The 16915-nt window shown below is 38.6% G+C and overlaps 1 protein-coding gene across 1 annotated transcript in view; it reads left to right on the forward strand.

The window, feature by feature from the left end:
* The window catches only part of FBXL13 (F-box and leucine-rich repeat protein 13), a 156339-nt gene that overhangs the window by 115760 nt on the left and 23664 nt on the right, over nucleotides 1–16915 (forward strand). Inside the window, exon 17 of the mRNA XM_005862988.2 lies at nucleotides 14054–14137. Coding sequence (XP_005863050.2) covers nucleotides 14054–14137 — 84 coding nt within the window. The remainder of the gene's footprint in view (nucleotides 1–14053; nucleotides 14138–16915) is intronic.

Consider the following 16915-nt stretch of genomic DNA (forward strand, 5'->3'; position numbering starts at 1 on the left):
GTATATATATATTTCAGAGAGGAAGGGAGAGGGAGAGAGAGAGATAGAAACATCAATGATGAGAGAGAATCATTGATTGGCTGCCTCCTGCACGCCACACACTGGGGATCGAGCCCACAACTCGGGCACGTGCCTTGACTGGGAATGAAACTGTGACCTCCTAGTTCAGTGATGGAGAACCTATGACACGTGTGTCAGAGGTGACACACAAACTCATTTTTTTGGTTGATTTTTCTTTGTTAAATGGCATTTAAATATATAAAATAAATATCAAAAATATAAATCTTTGTTTTACTATGGTTGCAAATATCAAAAAATTTCTATATGTGACACGGCACCAGAGTTAAGTTAGGGTTTTTCAAAATGCTGACACGCCGAGCTCAAAAGGTTCGCCATCACTGTCCTAGTTCATATTTCAATGTTCAACCACTGATCCATGCCAGCCGGGCAGACCTGACCTTTTCCAATAGAAGGGGAATGGGTATGGGCTGAACCAACAAAATAGTCTGAACCAAGACACAGGGGTTTAAAAGGATGGTGGCATCCAGGAAATCTGCAGAATTAGGTATGGCTAGATTGTGAGGAGAGTGGTGAGAGATGATGTTGGAGAGATGGGCAGGGGCCAGGTTGTGAGAGGCCAAGAAGCCACATTGAGGAATTTGTTCTCTGTCCTTTTGGCAATAAAAGGACATTCAGTACTGTCAATTAGACATGGTCAGATGGACATTTTGAAAAGATCACTCTGTTTGCAGGAGGGACATGGGAATAATAAGTGAACTGGTGACCGATTATGAAGCTGAAATCCAGGTGAAAAGCTATGAGGGTCTGCTTTAGGGCTAGAGCCAGGGAGATGGCTGGAGCAAAGTCTGAAGACTTGAGAGACATTTAGATGGAAGGATCAACAAGAGATAGAAATAGACCAAGTACAGGGGTATAGACGAGAGGGAGGGGAGCAAGGATGATGCCAGATTTTTGGCGTAAGCATCTGTATAAATGGTAGTGTCCCTTACTAACTAACCTGTGCGCCTTCCACAGGGGGAGGAGCAGGTTTGCTACAGGTTGGGAAAATGGCCGTGTTTAGTTTGAGTCACCTATAAGATAGTGTTATAGAGAGGTAGAGAGCTCAGGAAATAAGCAGGAAAATCATTGTAATTCACTCCTCAGAGGTACAAGAACTTTATAGTTTTGCAGAAGGTGAAGGGGAATTGTATTCTGAAACTCATGGAAACTCATGAGGTTAATTAGCAAAGGCAAAAATACAGATATTTAGAAATCTAGAAAGAGTTTATTTGAGAGAGCTAATTTAAATGAGGAAAGCAGAGGGAACACAGTTATTTCAAACTGTATACACTTCTTATAATAATAATTTTATTGTCTTTATCCATTCCTTTGTAGAAAATAGTGATTAATGTATTGTATCATCCATGAACAAAAGTTAAAAAGTTATCTAATATGCATAACCCATGGACACAGACAATAGGATGGTCAAGGCCTGGAAGGGGGGTAGGGGGGTGGGCTAGGAGTTGCTGGGGAAAAACAAGGACATACGTAATACTTTCAACAATAATTTTTAAAAAAGAAGTTATCTAATAAGCACTTTAGGGAAAGAGGAAATATGTCAATTTTCCTCTCTAATATAAAGAGGATGGGCTTATAAGTGAGGGGAAATAGATTACTAATGTAATAGTTTTTCAAGTATCTTAAAAGTCTTTAATCTTCTATAGTTTTTCTTAATGTCTTATTAAATGGGATGTCATTTATTCCCTTCCTACTCCAGAGGATTAGTTGAAAATGAGGTTATAGCTATAGCTCCATTTATATGGAAAAATGTTTTACACCAGTCAGGAGACTTATCATTTACTAAAGACCACAGAATCCACAGACAGGGCAGTTTAATCTGTAGCTTAAGTTGCCTTAGTCACCGCCATATTCATGAGGGAAAATGAGTCAGAGCAATGTTCCAGACGGTGTGCTTAGACAGTGGTTTAAGATTTTCATTTGTCAAATTTTCAAAAAATTTCACTGTGAGTACTAGGTCTGGAGTGCCCATTATGTAGGCAATCTCCTGGAGTCCCCTCACTAGGATGTGAGATCCAGGAAGATTGGGACTTAGTTTTGCTCACTGATGCTTTCCCAGAGCTCTGGGGAGTAGTAGATAAATATTAATTGAATGAAAGAACAAATGCTGAGCTGTAGAGTTATCAAATGTGAATTAGACCTATTCTCTACAGCCCAATTTAGAAAGATAAGTAAGTATGGATAATTTAAATACAGGTGTAATGATAGAGGAAGCAGAGGAAAGGATATCTTGATTCAGCCAGCACAATACAGAAGCATGGAAATGCATGCTTGTTCAAGGAACTTTATGCAGCTTAGTGTACTACTAGAATACACCATGAAAAGAAGATGTGACTGAGGGAATTTGATGCTATGCCAGGAGCTTGGACTTGAACCAATGAAGGTGAAGCAACAATTGGGAGGGTAGTCACAGTGCTAGTCAGCCTCCTATTTTATATAGATTATTTGGTTGTTCTCCAGGGGATAGATTAGAGGGGAGAAAGACTAGAGGAAGGGAGACCAGTGGAGATCATTTTAGTATTAAAAAAAAAAAAAAAAAAGAGCCCTAACCGGTTTGGCTCAGTGGATAGAGGGTTGGCCTGGGGACTGAAAGGTCCCAGGTTCGATTCTGGCCAAGGGCATGTACCTTGGTTGCGGGCACATCTCCAGTAGGGGGCGGGCAGGAGGCAGCTGATCAATGTTTCTCTCTCATCGTTGTTTCTTCTCTATCCCCCTTCCTCTCTGTGAAAAATCAATAAAAATATATTTTTTTAAAAAAGATGGTAAGTTCTTGAATTAGGTCAGAGGCCAGAACTAGCATGGGAAGGACATATTCAAGAATACGTAGGAGGTGAAACTAAAATAATTTGGTGATTAGTTTGTTGTAGAAGATGAGGACATAGGGGAGGGGGAGATTGAAGAATAAGAATGATTCCAAAAATATGACTTTGGGTGGACTGCGGTCCTACCTCAAAAAAGATAATGTAAGAAAAATAATAGGTTTTGAGGGAAAAGTTACTTCATTTTATCAGACTGGGTGAGAGTGTATGGAATATTCAGGCCAAAGGCTTGGGAGAGAGACCCTGAAGGGAGATTTAGATATGGCAGTCATGAGCATGGAAGTGTGAATATGACCAAGGTCCTAAAAGATAGTGTAGGGACTGAGAAGAAATGTGCACCCAGGAAAACACAACAGAATATCAATATTTAAGGATCTGGAAGAAGATGACAAATCTATGAAGGACACTAAAGAAAGGTGAAAAAGGTTATAAGAGAACCAGGTGAATGTAGTCATGTGTGAAGTGAGTGCTGAGGGAATAACCAACAGTGTCTAACAGAACAGAGAAATTAAAAACCAAAATTTGAAAGAACATTTACCATTAATTGAACAGATCCCTGCCTTACCCCTCTGATAACATTTCATGCATCTGTTCACTTCATTCCCTTTCCTCTAGCTCCACTGCCATCCTCTAGTTCCTCAAACAAACCAATTCTTTTCTACTGCAGGACCTTTAAACACATTGCACCTTCTGTCTGAGATGCTTGTCCTTTCAACTTCCTTTTTACTTCTTTTTTATTGTTGACACTATTACAAATGTCCTATTCTCCCCACCCACTTAGCCCACCTCCACTCAGCTCCCGCCTCCCACCCCCCCTGGTCATCACCACACTGCTGTCTGTGTCTATTGTTTATGCACATGTTTTCTTCGACTATTCCCTTCACCTTCTTTCATCCAGTTCCCCCACGCCCCTCCACTCTGACAGCTGTCAGTTGGTTCCATGCATCCATGCTTCTGTTTCTAATTTGTTTGTCAGTTTATTTTTGTTATTTAGATTCCACATATATGTGAGATCATATGGTATCTGTCTTTCTCTGACTTATTTCACTTAGCATAATAATCTCCAGATCCATCCATGCTGTTGCAAAACATAAAATTTCTTTAGCTTTTTTTTTTTTCACAGCTACATAGCATTCCATCGTGTGAATGTACCAAAGCTCTTTTTTATTCACTCATCTACTGATGGGCATTGGGCTGTTTCCAGATCTTGGCAATTGTAAATAATGCTGCTATGAACATAGGGGTGCATATATTCTTTATGATTGGTGCTTTGGGATTTTAGGATATATTCTTAGAAGGGGGATCACTGGGTGAAAAGGTTCACCAATTTTTTTCTTCAATGTCCTATAGTTTTTCAAGTACAGGTCTTTTTATCTCCTTGGTTAAATATATGCCTAGGTACCTTATTAATTTTTTTGCAATAGTAAATGGGATTGTTTTCTTAGTTTCTTTTTCTGATAGTTCATTATTGATGTATAGAAATGCCACCTGTTTCTAAATATTAATTTTGTACCCTGATACTTTACTGAATTTGTTTATTAAATCTAGTAGCTTTTCGGTAGAGTCTTTAGTGTTTTCTATATATAATATCATGTCATCTGTAAATAATGACAGTTTTACTTCCTCCTGCCCAATTTGGATTCCTTTTATTTCTTCTTGTTTGATTATTGTGGTTACTTGTCCTTCCATTCTTCATGTGCCTAGGGAGGTAGATGCTGAACAAGTTAATCACTGATGATTATGACATAAAGCATCTTGACATAGGCTAATAGTCAAGCTTTTAAGGTTCTGACTTAATTTGATCTATAATAAACATTTTTCATGCTGTCATAATTATCAGAAAATCATACTTCTCAATCAATATCATTTCAAGGCAATATCAATAGGTTTTACTTCATTGATGCATTTTTTTTCTTTAAGAAAACATAAATCACATGGTGACATCAATGTCTCTATGTGTTTTTCTGAATAAGTAAGCATTCTTTAGTTCCCAGGGTACTGTAACCTTATGTCTGCCACATTACAGCACAGTTCCCCAGAAGGGTGTTTCCTACTTAGATGACTTCACAGTAATAATGACTCTTGAATTATGAGTAGCACACAAATTATTTTCAAATTAAATTGCAAAAAAACCCCCACCTAATTAAATATCAGCATGTGATATCCATGTTAATTTTAATTGTATATGTTATAAGGCCATCCAGTTTCAGATATTTCTAGCCAAAAATAATCTATGACTAAATAATATCCTTGAACAGAACAAAGCCAATGTGAGAACTTTAACAATCATTGTAGTCTAAATATCTTTTATATCTCTTCCCCTTCTCCTCTCCATCCTTGCTGTCACTGCCATAGTTCAAGCACTGTTTCTTCTTACTAACCCCTCTTGCCTTAAATATCACTGTCCTCAAATTTACTCTGCTGCAGTGTGACCTTCCAGCATGCAAATGTGAACCTTTGACTTCCTTGCTCAGAATTCTTCAGGAGCCTCACAGTGACTACAGTATAAAGTCCAAATAATCCAGTGTGAAGGACCAAGCTCTTCCTGAGGTGGCCCCTGCCTACCTACACTCTCCTATATGGCTCCCCAAGTGAAGCTCTCCTTGCCTTCCAGTTTCTGCAAGTTATTCCCTCTGAAACATCCTCCCCCCTTATCTTTCAAGTTCCAGCTGTGTGGAGCTCTGCTGGAATTCCTGGGCAGGGTTAGGATTTCCCTGGCTTGTGTTTCCACCGTATTTTGTAATGCCTTCACTAGAGCAATCAGCTCATTATATTTTAATATTTGTTCCAAGCCTGTCTCCCTCTGGCACTATGCGCTTCTTGAGGGCAGAGGCTGGATCATCCTGTCTTTGGGATGCCCAGCATAATGCCTAGAATGTAAGAGCAATATAAAATAGTTGACCAGTGCGTCAGTGAGTGAATGGATCTGGTACCATTTCCTTCCTCTCAACCAAACATGGCTTCTTTAAATTCCACATACTCTCAGCAAAGCTCTGCGCTGGAGAGGGAGTGCTTACAGCTGCATGTCTTAATCTGATGATACTCTTTCAAGAGACCACCCATCTGCAGGGAACACACACACAAAGCCTGAGGTTCAGGGAAGCAAAACCTCTCAGGCAGGAAACATATGAAATCACTTGGGATTCAAGAAATAGAAAGAATGGGAGTGAAAAGGAAGGAAGCAGGCTAACTCAGAGACAAACGGATTTGCACATAACAAGAAGTCTGCCCTTGTACTTTCCCACATAAAACGGGACCCCTCCTTAGTCCTTTCCAGGCCCCTCTCTCCAGCCACTGGTCTTCTATAAATCTGCTGGCTCCATACCTGGCAATAGTGGCTTTCCTCGCACAGGTTACAGGCAGTTGTCCCCTGTTTCCAGCAAAACGCCTACCAAAAACATTGCAAAAAGCAGCGGCCAACTTAAGCTTGTCACTTCCTTCACGGAAATTCTTTGGTGGCATAACCCTCCTCTCTACCTCCATCAGGTAAGAGGCAAACAGTCTCAAGGCAAGTTGCTCTATTTTTAGATAACAGAGATGCTGATTTTCCTTCCCTCCATAAATATATAAGGATCTATTTCTGTGTGTTGACCAAAGCCTAGTTTCCTTCTGTAGGTCAATAAATTAGGCCAGGGAGGTTGATACCTTTAAGAAAGAAACATGATTACAAAATTCATACTAAGAGTCAAATAAATAGAAATAAACAAAAATAACTGAGAAGAAAAGGTAAGTTATTTATACAAAATTGTAATCACTAACCAGAGTATAGAAGGGAAAATCACTTGGGAGGTTAAGATACATTTTCAAGGACATTGTACAAGACAGTGTTATCAGTGATTCTGGAAAGGGAATGTGTTAATCGAGATAAAACATATTTCCAAGTAGAAGTTTTGTCATTTACTCATGAAATAATGTGGTAAGCAGCACCAAACAGAGCAAATCTTTCAGAAAGAAACATATGAAATGTAAACACTGATTCACAAAGGGAAGTAGATTCCAAACAAGAATTCTGAGAGTATGCCAGCAAGATAAGAGAAAACTGGGTCTACTAAAAACAGCTAATTTTATAGACTATTCATTCATTCACACGTATTTATTCATTGTCAACTGTGTCAAACACTATGCTAGGTTCTGGGAGTACTCAATTTAAAGCAAAAGTACTGGTCTCAAGGTGCAGCCTAGTGCCAAAACACCAACAATAGTAACAGCACTACATGGTTACAGATTCCGAAAAGCATGAGTTCAGGGTGTGGGCTCACATCCTGGCTGGTGCCAGCACACTTAAGTAACCTTGGGCAAGTGACTTAACCTCTCTGCGCCTCCATTTCCCTCTCTTTGGAATAGTGATTATAATATTACTTTTCCTCAGTGTTGTGAGGATTAAATAAGATAACAAATGCAAACTGCTTAACATAGTGCCTGGCACCTGGAAAGTATCCAGTACATCTCAGCAATAATTAACTGGATTTATGAAATAATGAGGCATATTTGTTGTAATACAGACTTGTGCACAGATCCTGCATCCTGGCAGAGTGGAGGCGTTGGAAAGTGGGTGCTATGTCTTGTGAAGAAGTCAGGCGAGGCTTTCCAGCTTTTGAGGTGCAGCTGAAAGCTTCGGTAGGTTATTTGTCAGGCAAAGAAGGAAAGGACATTCTCAGTGGAGGAAGAAGCAGGTCAAAAGGCATGGAGTCATGAGAGAAAGTTACCTGTTGGAAGGTGACTTCATACTGTCAGAGTATGGCCCAAGAGGACAGGGGACGTGGAGGGAGATGAAGCCGGAGAAGGAGGTGGAGGAAGAATGTGAGTGGTCTTGGATGGCCGCAAAGCGATTCAGACAACACGCTATATGCAATGAGAGACACGGAAGAACTCTGCAGAGAAGGACTCAGACAGATTTGGGCACAGAAATGACAGCAAGGAAGATCTATGTAAGAAAGGGTGAACTACTGCAATGATAGCTAGAAATAAGGAGGTTTTGATAGTAGTGGCAGAAGGGACATGTATGAGAGATGTTTCGGAGGTAGTACAGACAGGGCTTGGTGAGATTGGCTAGATAGGGGGAGCAAAGGGGAGAGGAGGAGACACAGACAATGCCCAGAGTTTTAACTGGTCAATTGTAGACCTGGTGGTATCATTAACCAGGAAAAGAATCTAAGAGAGGGATGAGGACTTGGAGAAAAGATGCTGAATTCCGTTTTAGATCTGTTTAATTCCAGCACCAGGACACATCTCTCTATCCTATGGGCCCCTTTGGGCCTGGGTGACAAAAAGAAGGTAAATACCCATTTGACTTTCAGAATTTTCATTTTTGTTTGTTTTGTTCCTCAGTATGTTTGGCAAGGAATCACAGAACTTTTACACAACTATTTAACAACCTCCTTCTATTCCCCCCCGCCCCCGCCCCACAATTCTACCTTCTGTATCACAACTCATGTCCCACTGTATCCTCAAAATAAAGGCAGGAAGAGAGGAGGCTGCTTTTGTTTGCTGACTGTCAAGGATCTTTTGTTTTTAGATTTCCCATGATCTAACCCCCAATAATTACATCAGAGTTTTGAGTCATCCTAGACTCCTGGAAAAATGTTTATAATTGGTGAATTTAGGTAAAGGGTATATATATAGGTGTTCATTGTACCATTCTTTTAACCTTTCTATGGATATTTTAAAACTAAGGGGAAAGGATGCTTTATGTTTATGTTGGTGATACTCATTAGCTAAACAATTCCAGATGTAATATTGGGAGGGAGGGGAGAATAGTTTTCAAGGACTTGTCTGCTTCTAAATGTCTGTGTCCATGGATCTGTTCCTGGCAGTGTTCGATGTCCCCTCTCACTACTACTAGAGACCCCAAACTGAATAACTTCTCAAACAACTCACACTTTCCAAATGCAGTCTTTGTTCATGCTGTTTCCTCAGCCTGAAACACTGCTCCCATTATTTCGCTTGTCAAAATCTTAGTCTTTAAGCCCTAATTTAAATTCTCCCTTTTCCATGAAAGTCTCTTCTAAACCGCCAACTGGAAGCAGTGACTTTTTGCTCTGTGGCCCCCTCGTATCTCTCTTGAAACATATCCTCGTTCTTTTTTGCATTATGGCCACTTATGTGGCAGCTCATATTCCACACCAAGGGAAAGCTTTGCTTACCTCTGTTGCATGGGATGAAATCCAAATTCCTCAGAATAATTTACAAGGTTCTCCTGACTTGGTGCCTACTTCCTTTTGGGTCTTATGTCTTGACATTTCCTTCAGTGACCCTCATACCAGAGCTGTAATATAAATCAACTGCGAGGGGCGCCTGGGCCCTCTGACTCAGGTTCCTGACTTCCAAGGCCTACGACGGAGCAAACTGCTCACCAAGATTCTTACGAATTTCTGGGGCCTCGCTTTCTCGTCCAATTTGCAATCTGATTCTTCCAGCCTGCACACCAGCTGCTTTCCTCTGTGCTTTGCCTGATTAACTTTTGCTCCTTCTTACACTTTAGGAAAATAAAACCAAAACCTTTCCTGCAAAGCATTCATGAGTGTAGCTAACTTTTGAAGGAAATGAAGGAAGCTTTAAATTTTCATGATGTTACAACTTTCCTGAAAAGTAAGCATCCATCTGCCTTTGCCCCACGGAGACACAATTACTCCACCTTGTTGGTTCTTCATTCCTTTTTATTTTTTCTTCTCTTCGGACTCTCCTCTTTTCATCCCTCCCAGAAGTAAAAGGAGGGACCAGCCAATCCCCAGGACTTCTATCCCAAGCACTTAACAGGGTATTAAAAGAAAACCAAAATAAAGCCCCACAGTTTTCTCCTTAAGAGAAGTTCTTGGATCTGCTCTTCAGATATTTTTTAAAAATTTGTTATTGCCCTGGCTGGCGTTGCTCAATGGTTAGAGCATTGGCCCATGCACCAAAGGGTCATGGGCTTGATTCCTGGTCAAGGGCATGTACCTTGGTTGCAGGTTTGATCCCCTGCCCTGGTTAGGGTGCAAGTGGGAGTCAACCAATCAATGTGTCTCTCTCACTTCGATCTCTCTCTCTCTCTCTCTCTCTCGACCAGCCAATCCCCAGGACTTCTATCCCAAGCACTTAACAGGGTATTAAAAGAAAACCAAAATAAAGCCCCACAGTTTTCTCCTTAAGAGAAGTTCTTGGATCTGCTCTTCAGATATTTTTTAAAAATTTGTTATTGCCCTGGCTGGCGTTGCTCAATGGTTAGAGCATTGGCCCATGCACCAAAGGGTCATGGGCTTGATTCCTGGTCAAGGGCATGTACCTTGGTTGCAGGTTTGATCCCCTGCCCTGGTTAGGGTGCAAGTGGGAGTCAACCAATCAATGTGTCTCTCTCACTTCGATCTCTCTCTCTCTCTCTCTCTCTCCTCCCTTGCCCCTTCCACTCTCTCTAAAAAAATCAATAGAAAAAATATCCTTGGGTGAGAATTGACAACAACAAAAAATTTATTATAAATCTATTCATGCCATGCTGTATAGTTCCCTATACATCCCATATTGTTTTAAATCTTAATGCTTTTGCAATTCTGTTCCTTCTTCCTAGAATGTCTTCCCCTCTATAGTTTTCTTGGCAACTTATGATTCTCCTTCATGGAGTCTTCTCTAATCCACAGTGGCTGGCCTCATCATCCCTCTGTGGTACCACCACTGTGCACAGTATTTACCTTTTACTGGGTTGTAATCATCTGTTGTATATGCCTGTTTTCCATGCCAGACTGTGGACTCCTTGAGAGCAAATACTGTACCTCATTGACCTTTATACTCCCAGTTTCTACCCCAGAGCCTGATCAGTATAATAAATACATGCTAAATATATATCTATCAAACGAATATGAATTAAGAATGAATGCATTTTGCCCAGACCTGAGATTTAAGACTCTGTAAAAGTATAAAGAAAGTCTGTAAAATGTTGAAACCATCACTTTTTTCAGAGAACACCTCCTAGTTTGGAGCTTTTATGAGCCTCGTGGTGCCAAGTAGAACATTTTACCTCGCTGGTTCTGATTTCTTTAGGTCATTAATCTGAAAAGCTTCTGAGTCAGAAAGCTATGATTAAAATGAACCCTGCACACACCCAACAGAGGATTGAAACCACAAGCTGGTATGTGCCCAGATTGGGACTCAAACCTGCATCCCATTGGTGCACAGGACTATACGCTCCAACCAACCGAACCACACTGGCCGGGGCTAGGTCTGGCTGCTTTTACTGAGCATAAGGTTTTAAATGTTCCTCTATAGTAGTATGCATCAGTACTTTTTCTTATTGCCAAATATTCCATCGTATGACTATAACACGTTTATCTTTCATCATTTGAAACATTTGGCTACTTTTACTTTTTTTCCTAAATGAATAATGCTGCTAGGAATATTTGTGTACAAGTTTTTGTGTTGACATACATTTTCATTTCTCTTGGATATATAACTAGGAGTGAAATTGCTGAGGCATATGGTAACTATGTTTAACATTTTGAAGAACTGCTAGACTATTTTTTAAAGTGATTGGAGCATTCCACATTCTCATCAACATTAATGAGTTTTAATTTCTTCTCATCCTCACCAAGACATTTTATGATCTGTCTTGTTAAGAATAGCCATCCTAGCCGAAACCGGTTTGGCTCAGTGGATAGAGCGTCGGCCTGCGGACTGACAGGTCCCGGGATCGATTCCGGTCAAGGGCATGTACCTGGGTTGCGGGCACATCCCCAGTAGGAGATGTGCAGGAGGCAGCTGATCGATGTTTCTCTCTCATCGATGTTTCTAGCTCTCTATCTCTCTCCCTTCCTCTCTGTAAAAAATCAATAAAATATATTTAAAAAAAAAAAAAAAAGAATAGCCATCCTAGTACGTATGTAGTGGCATTTCATTGTGGTTTTGATTTGCGTTTACTAATGATGTTAAGTAATAAAATTTTGAGGTCACACATTTTAATGAGCAATTATAGTGATAAAACAAGGAATTCTATTTTAATATTAGCAAATATTAATTTTTAGTGATTTTCAATAAAACGGTAAAGAGAATGTAGACTGTTAAATGTCACAGTTAGCAAGTGTACTTAATTTCCAGTTCACCTTAAAAAATTCTAACTTGGCTACATAATAAATATAATAAAACATATTTAGCTACTATCAAGTACAGGGCAAAGAGACAAACTTTGCATCTCTTACTTAATATTTTTGTTCAAACAATATGGTTTCTGTTGGGGGAATACCTAAATCCAGTTCTTCTAACATCAATAAAATAGCATCCACATCTGGAACCCAGACCACATGTGAATGGCTCCACAGGGTTTGGTCATTCTGTTTTGAAACAAGGAGGCAGAAAACATAATGTGTTCTTAACAAAAGAATCCACATTTGTCATAAAATAATTAAAAGAATAAACAAAGTGATTTTATTTTGGGGTGGTGTACAAAAATGTTAACTGAAGTTAGATATTACAATTTAAACAGTGGCTTTGTTTAATAAGAATTCCAAGCACTTTCTCCCTTGATCTGGATTTTTTTATGTGCATCATTTAAAAAAAACATAATATTTTCAAAATCATTTTAAATTATGGTCCCAATGTTGTGTAAATCAATCCTGCAAATAAAAATTTAAAAGGAGAAATTCATATACTATTTTTGTTGTTTTCCCTGACAGCCAGTTCTGGGATGATAGAACGAGAAGGAACTCTCCTTGTCCACCTGGTCTAGGAAACATAGCTTATGGAATTATAAAAGTAATGTGATCCCGATTGCAAACCGGAGGATGGCATCGATAAGGCACATTAATCAGTTCATTATCTGAGAGTTATGCCAGTTTATGGGGGAAGTATTGAGAAGCGGGACAGCAAAACCACTCATAAAAAATTTAAGGGCTGTTTTCAGAGAATTGCAAATAAAAACCACAATGAAATATCATATCACACCAGTCAGAATGGCTATCATCTGAAAGTCAATAAATAACATATTGTTGAGGATGTGGAGAAAAGGGAACCTTCATGCACTGTTAATGGAATGCAAATTGGTGCAGACACTATGGAAAAGAGTATGGCGCAGCCTCAAAAAACTAAAAATAAAACTACCATATGACCCAGCAATTCCACTTCTGGGTATTTATCTGAAGAAAATGGAAACTCATTTGAGAACATATACACACTCCTATGTTCATTGCACCGTAGCCAAGAATTGGAAACAACCTAAGTGTTTACACACACACACACACACACACACACACACACAATGGAATTTACACAGCAATAAAAAAATAAAATCTTGCCATTTGCAAGAACATAATGGACCAAGTAGGTATTATGCTAAGTGAAATAAGTCAGACAGAGAAAGACAAATACCATATGGCTTCACTTAAACATGGAATCTTAAACAAACATAAAATGAACAAACAAAACAAAAACAGAATTGTAGAAACTGTGATTAAAACTGATGGTTGCCAAAGTGGTGTGGGTGTGGGGATGAGTGAAAAAGGTAAAGGGGAATTATATATAGTCAATAACATTGTGGTAAGTTTGCACAGTAATAGATGATTACGACTTAGTGTAGTGATCACATTGTAAGGTATATGAATGTTGAATCACTATATTTAGACAAGAAACTAATATTATATATAAACTATAATTAAATTTAAACTGAAAAGGGCAATCTGTTTTTTTTAAATAAGAAGAAAGAAAGCTTTTGAACTGAAAAAGAAGTGGACTATTGATGAATGATTTTATCTGTCCACAGGCCTTTATATAAAGATCTGTTCCCTCTTTTCAAGCAATTAAACATAATAAAATCAGCTAAAGATTTTTAGGTGAGACAGTAAGAATTTATTGAAAAACAGATTCATTAGCCACATTAAATATCTTCAAAATAAAGGTGTAAGTTTAGGGGTCTTTAAGATTTGTTTGTATTGATTTAGATAACATTTACTTGGAAACAGTTAACAAGATAAGGAGTTTTCTGGTCCTGGGGTACTGTGACACTTTTTGCAAAAACATTAGAGACAACCTGAAATTTTTATTTAATATTGTTGCCTAACCAAAGTTATTTTATGATTTGCTAAGTGTAAAGAAATATAAGACAGAAGCTAAATATTTTCGTATGAATGGCTCTCTTATTGGAAATATATCTTCTATCTAAACTATAACCACAAAATAATCTTTACATTAAACATTTTTAGGGTTTGTCGACACTTTCCAGACATAAAAAATTAAAGGAACTTTCTCTATCTGAGTGTTATGAATTCACCAATTATGGAATTCAGGTAAGATAATTAAGTCATTTTGATAAAGAATTAAGATGGAAAATTAAGCACAAATTAAATAAACTTTGTAGGTCACAGTGGGAAAAATGGTTTGGAAATATAACTACATGTATGTGATCTTGGTTGAGACAAAATCAATTCCTAGGATCAATAGGTATAGGTCGACATTTTACTTGGAGAATGATGAAATGCAAGATGGTAAAAGTGTAAACCTATAAAGGTGTCCTGCATATAGAAATGTTATATAGTCTAACCATGAAAATTGGGAGAGTTTGGAAAGTTATACCAGGTATAACAATTAGGAACTTAAGTTTCTCAAACACAGCGGGTAGCATATTTTACCCAGAATGGAAAGCATGAGGTAAGTAACTGGATATTATAAACAATTACATGTTCAATTAGTACTTTAAAAACTCATGAGAAAGGTAAATTTCCTAGACCTAGCCTTGAGGCATACCTAGGAAGTCACAAAGTAGCTACTATGAGGAAGGTCCAACAACATTAAGCATATCAATGTACTGTTACAGTAGAAAAACCAGAATCACATGTCATACATGTATTGAACTAGGATAAAATCTGGTTGCCTATTAGTAAATCGTGGAAGGTAACATTTTAAAAGGGAACCAATAAACTAGGAATGGGTAAATGTTAAATACTGGAAGCTCCATATAAAGTTTCCTGAGAGTTCAAAATCCCTGAGACTTATAGAAACCCGGAGCTAAACTAGAGGGAAAAAATTTAAAGAAAGAAACTTCTTGAAGTAAAAGGATTTATCCCACAAGTGGAAGATAACACAAGTGATAGCTGACAAGTCCACAGAGAATGTCAAACTTGAAGATATCTTCCATGAGTCTGTAAGCTTCTTTACAAGAAGTTCTAACATGACTAATAGGAGAGTGTTAAAGTATTATATAAACTGGTGAGCTATAGAGGGTGCCAGATCAAACAGTGCTATAGACTTGAGCATATAATTCTAGTTTTACAAAAACGGAGAATAGAAATGGAGGACTGCTGCTTTAAATGGTTGACTGACAATATGACTTAGTGAAGAAAAATTGTTTTCAAATTATTTTGACTATATTTCATTTTGTCTGGACAATATAATGGTACTTAAGGGAAAAATTTAAGAAATCTTTAGGGGCATTAGTGTCAAGCGATGTCAATTTCTCCCAATTCCAGATCCTGGGTATCAAGATTCTAAGAAGTTCCTAAGAAATGTGCTTACTACTATATTCAATTGTATAAAGAATTAAAAAGAACAAACTCTATCCTTAAAAACAAAAATCACAGAGAGGTCAACAAGTTCCATTTAGGACAAGATTGTAACTCTACAGTAACAAAAAGGGTTACAGAACATTTAGACGCATGTAACCTACTAGGAGAAAAAGCCAAAAGGTTCCTCTAAGAACAAACCATGATTTACTAGTAACTATTGCAGCTCATTTAAGGATTAAACATGCATTTACACAAAACTTTATCCATGAATATGATTTAGTCAGGCTTTCAAAGGGTCTTTGACAAGGTGATAGAGCAAAGGCTATTAAAATAAAAGTTAAATATTAATATTGAATTATATTTCTTAAATGGTAATTACATTTGACCAATAACTATGAATCATTCAGAAGTATTAAAATCATTCAGAAGTGTTGAAATGGCCTCTTAATATGCATCACTTATTAATTTTTAAAATGCTCCTTTGGGTGAGAGTGCTGATCGAACGGTGAGGCTAAGTACCAGGAAGCCAGCATTTTTTGCCATTTCTCTTTTGGTCAGTGGGTTCTAGTCATTTTTATTTTCACTCTTTAGAGCTTGAAAATTACCCTATTTTTAGGTACTCTGAGATACTTTAGATTAAAGCATTTACCCATATGCTAACTATATGGTCACACAGCTGAGTTTAGCATAGCTTTAAAAAATGTAATCTTTTGCCCTGGCTGGTGTGGCTCAGTGGCCCATACACCTGAAGGGCTGCAGGTTTGATTCCTGGTGAAGGGCATATTTCAGTTTCATTCCCTGGCCCCCATCAGGGTGCGTGTGGGAGGCAACCAATTGATGTGTCTCTCTCACATGGATGTTTCTCTCTCTCTCTCTCTCTCTCCTCCTCCTTTCCCCCCTTTCACTCTCTCTAAAAATCAATGGAAAAATTATCTTCAGGCAAGGATTAACAAAATAAATTAAATAAATAAATCCTATATAATAAAGAGCTAATATGCAAATGGCCATCATGCCCTCACACCATCACGATGTGATGCCCTCATGCTGTCACAATCCATCACCAGGATGCTGCGTGCTCAGTGGGTGCACGCGGGTGGGCAGGACTGCGTGCGTAGCAAGGCCTGGGAGTCCCGCAGCTCCGTGTGGCATGGAGGCAGGACCCCGGCTCCGGCCTACCTCTTTGGGGCAATCCATCCAGGAGCCCTGGATGGGTGGGTGAGGCCTATCTCTTTGGGGTGATTGATCGCGGGGTTCCCACACTGTGAGAGGGCACAGGCCAGGCTGGGGTACCCCCCAGAGTGCATGAATTTCATGCACCGGGCCGCTAGTAAATAAATAAAAAAAAATAAAATCTTTTACAATAGGTGCATATTTATTTTCAGTGATTTACAAGAAAAAAATGGGTGAATACAGGAGCATAGAAATATAGAATTATTTAATTATTAGTTGCACAAGATCAGCTGTTCTATTAAAGTTTACAAAAAATTGTTTCTCTTATTATCCCCTTTTCCTGCCTTTGGGGTGTGTGTGTGTGTGTGTGTGTGTGTGTGTGTGTGTGTGTGT

Source organism: Myotis brandtii, unplaced genomic scaffold (assembly GCF_000412655.1).
Source record: "Myotis brandtii unplaced genomic scaffold, ASM41265v1 scaffold17, whole genome shotgun sequence".
Lineage (NCBI taxonomy): Eukaryota > Metazoa > Chordata > Mammalia > Chiroptera > Vespertilionidae > Myotis > Myotis brandtii.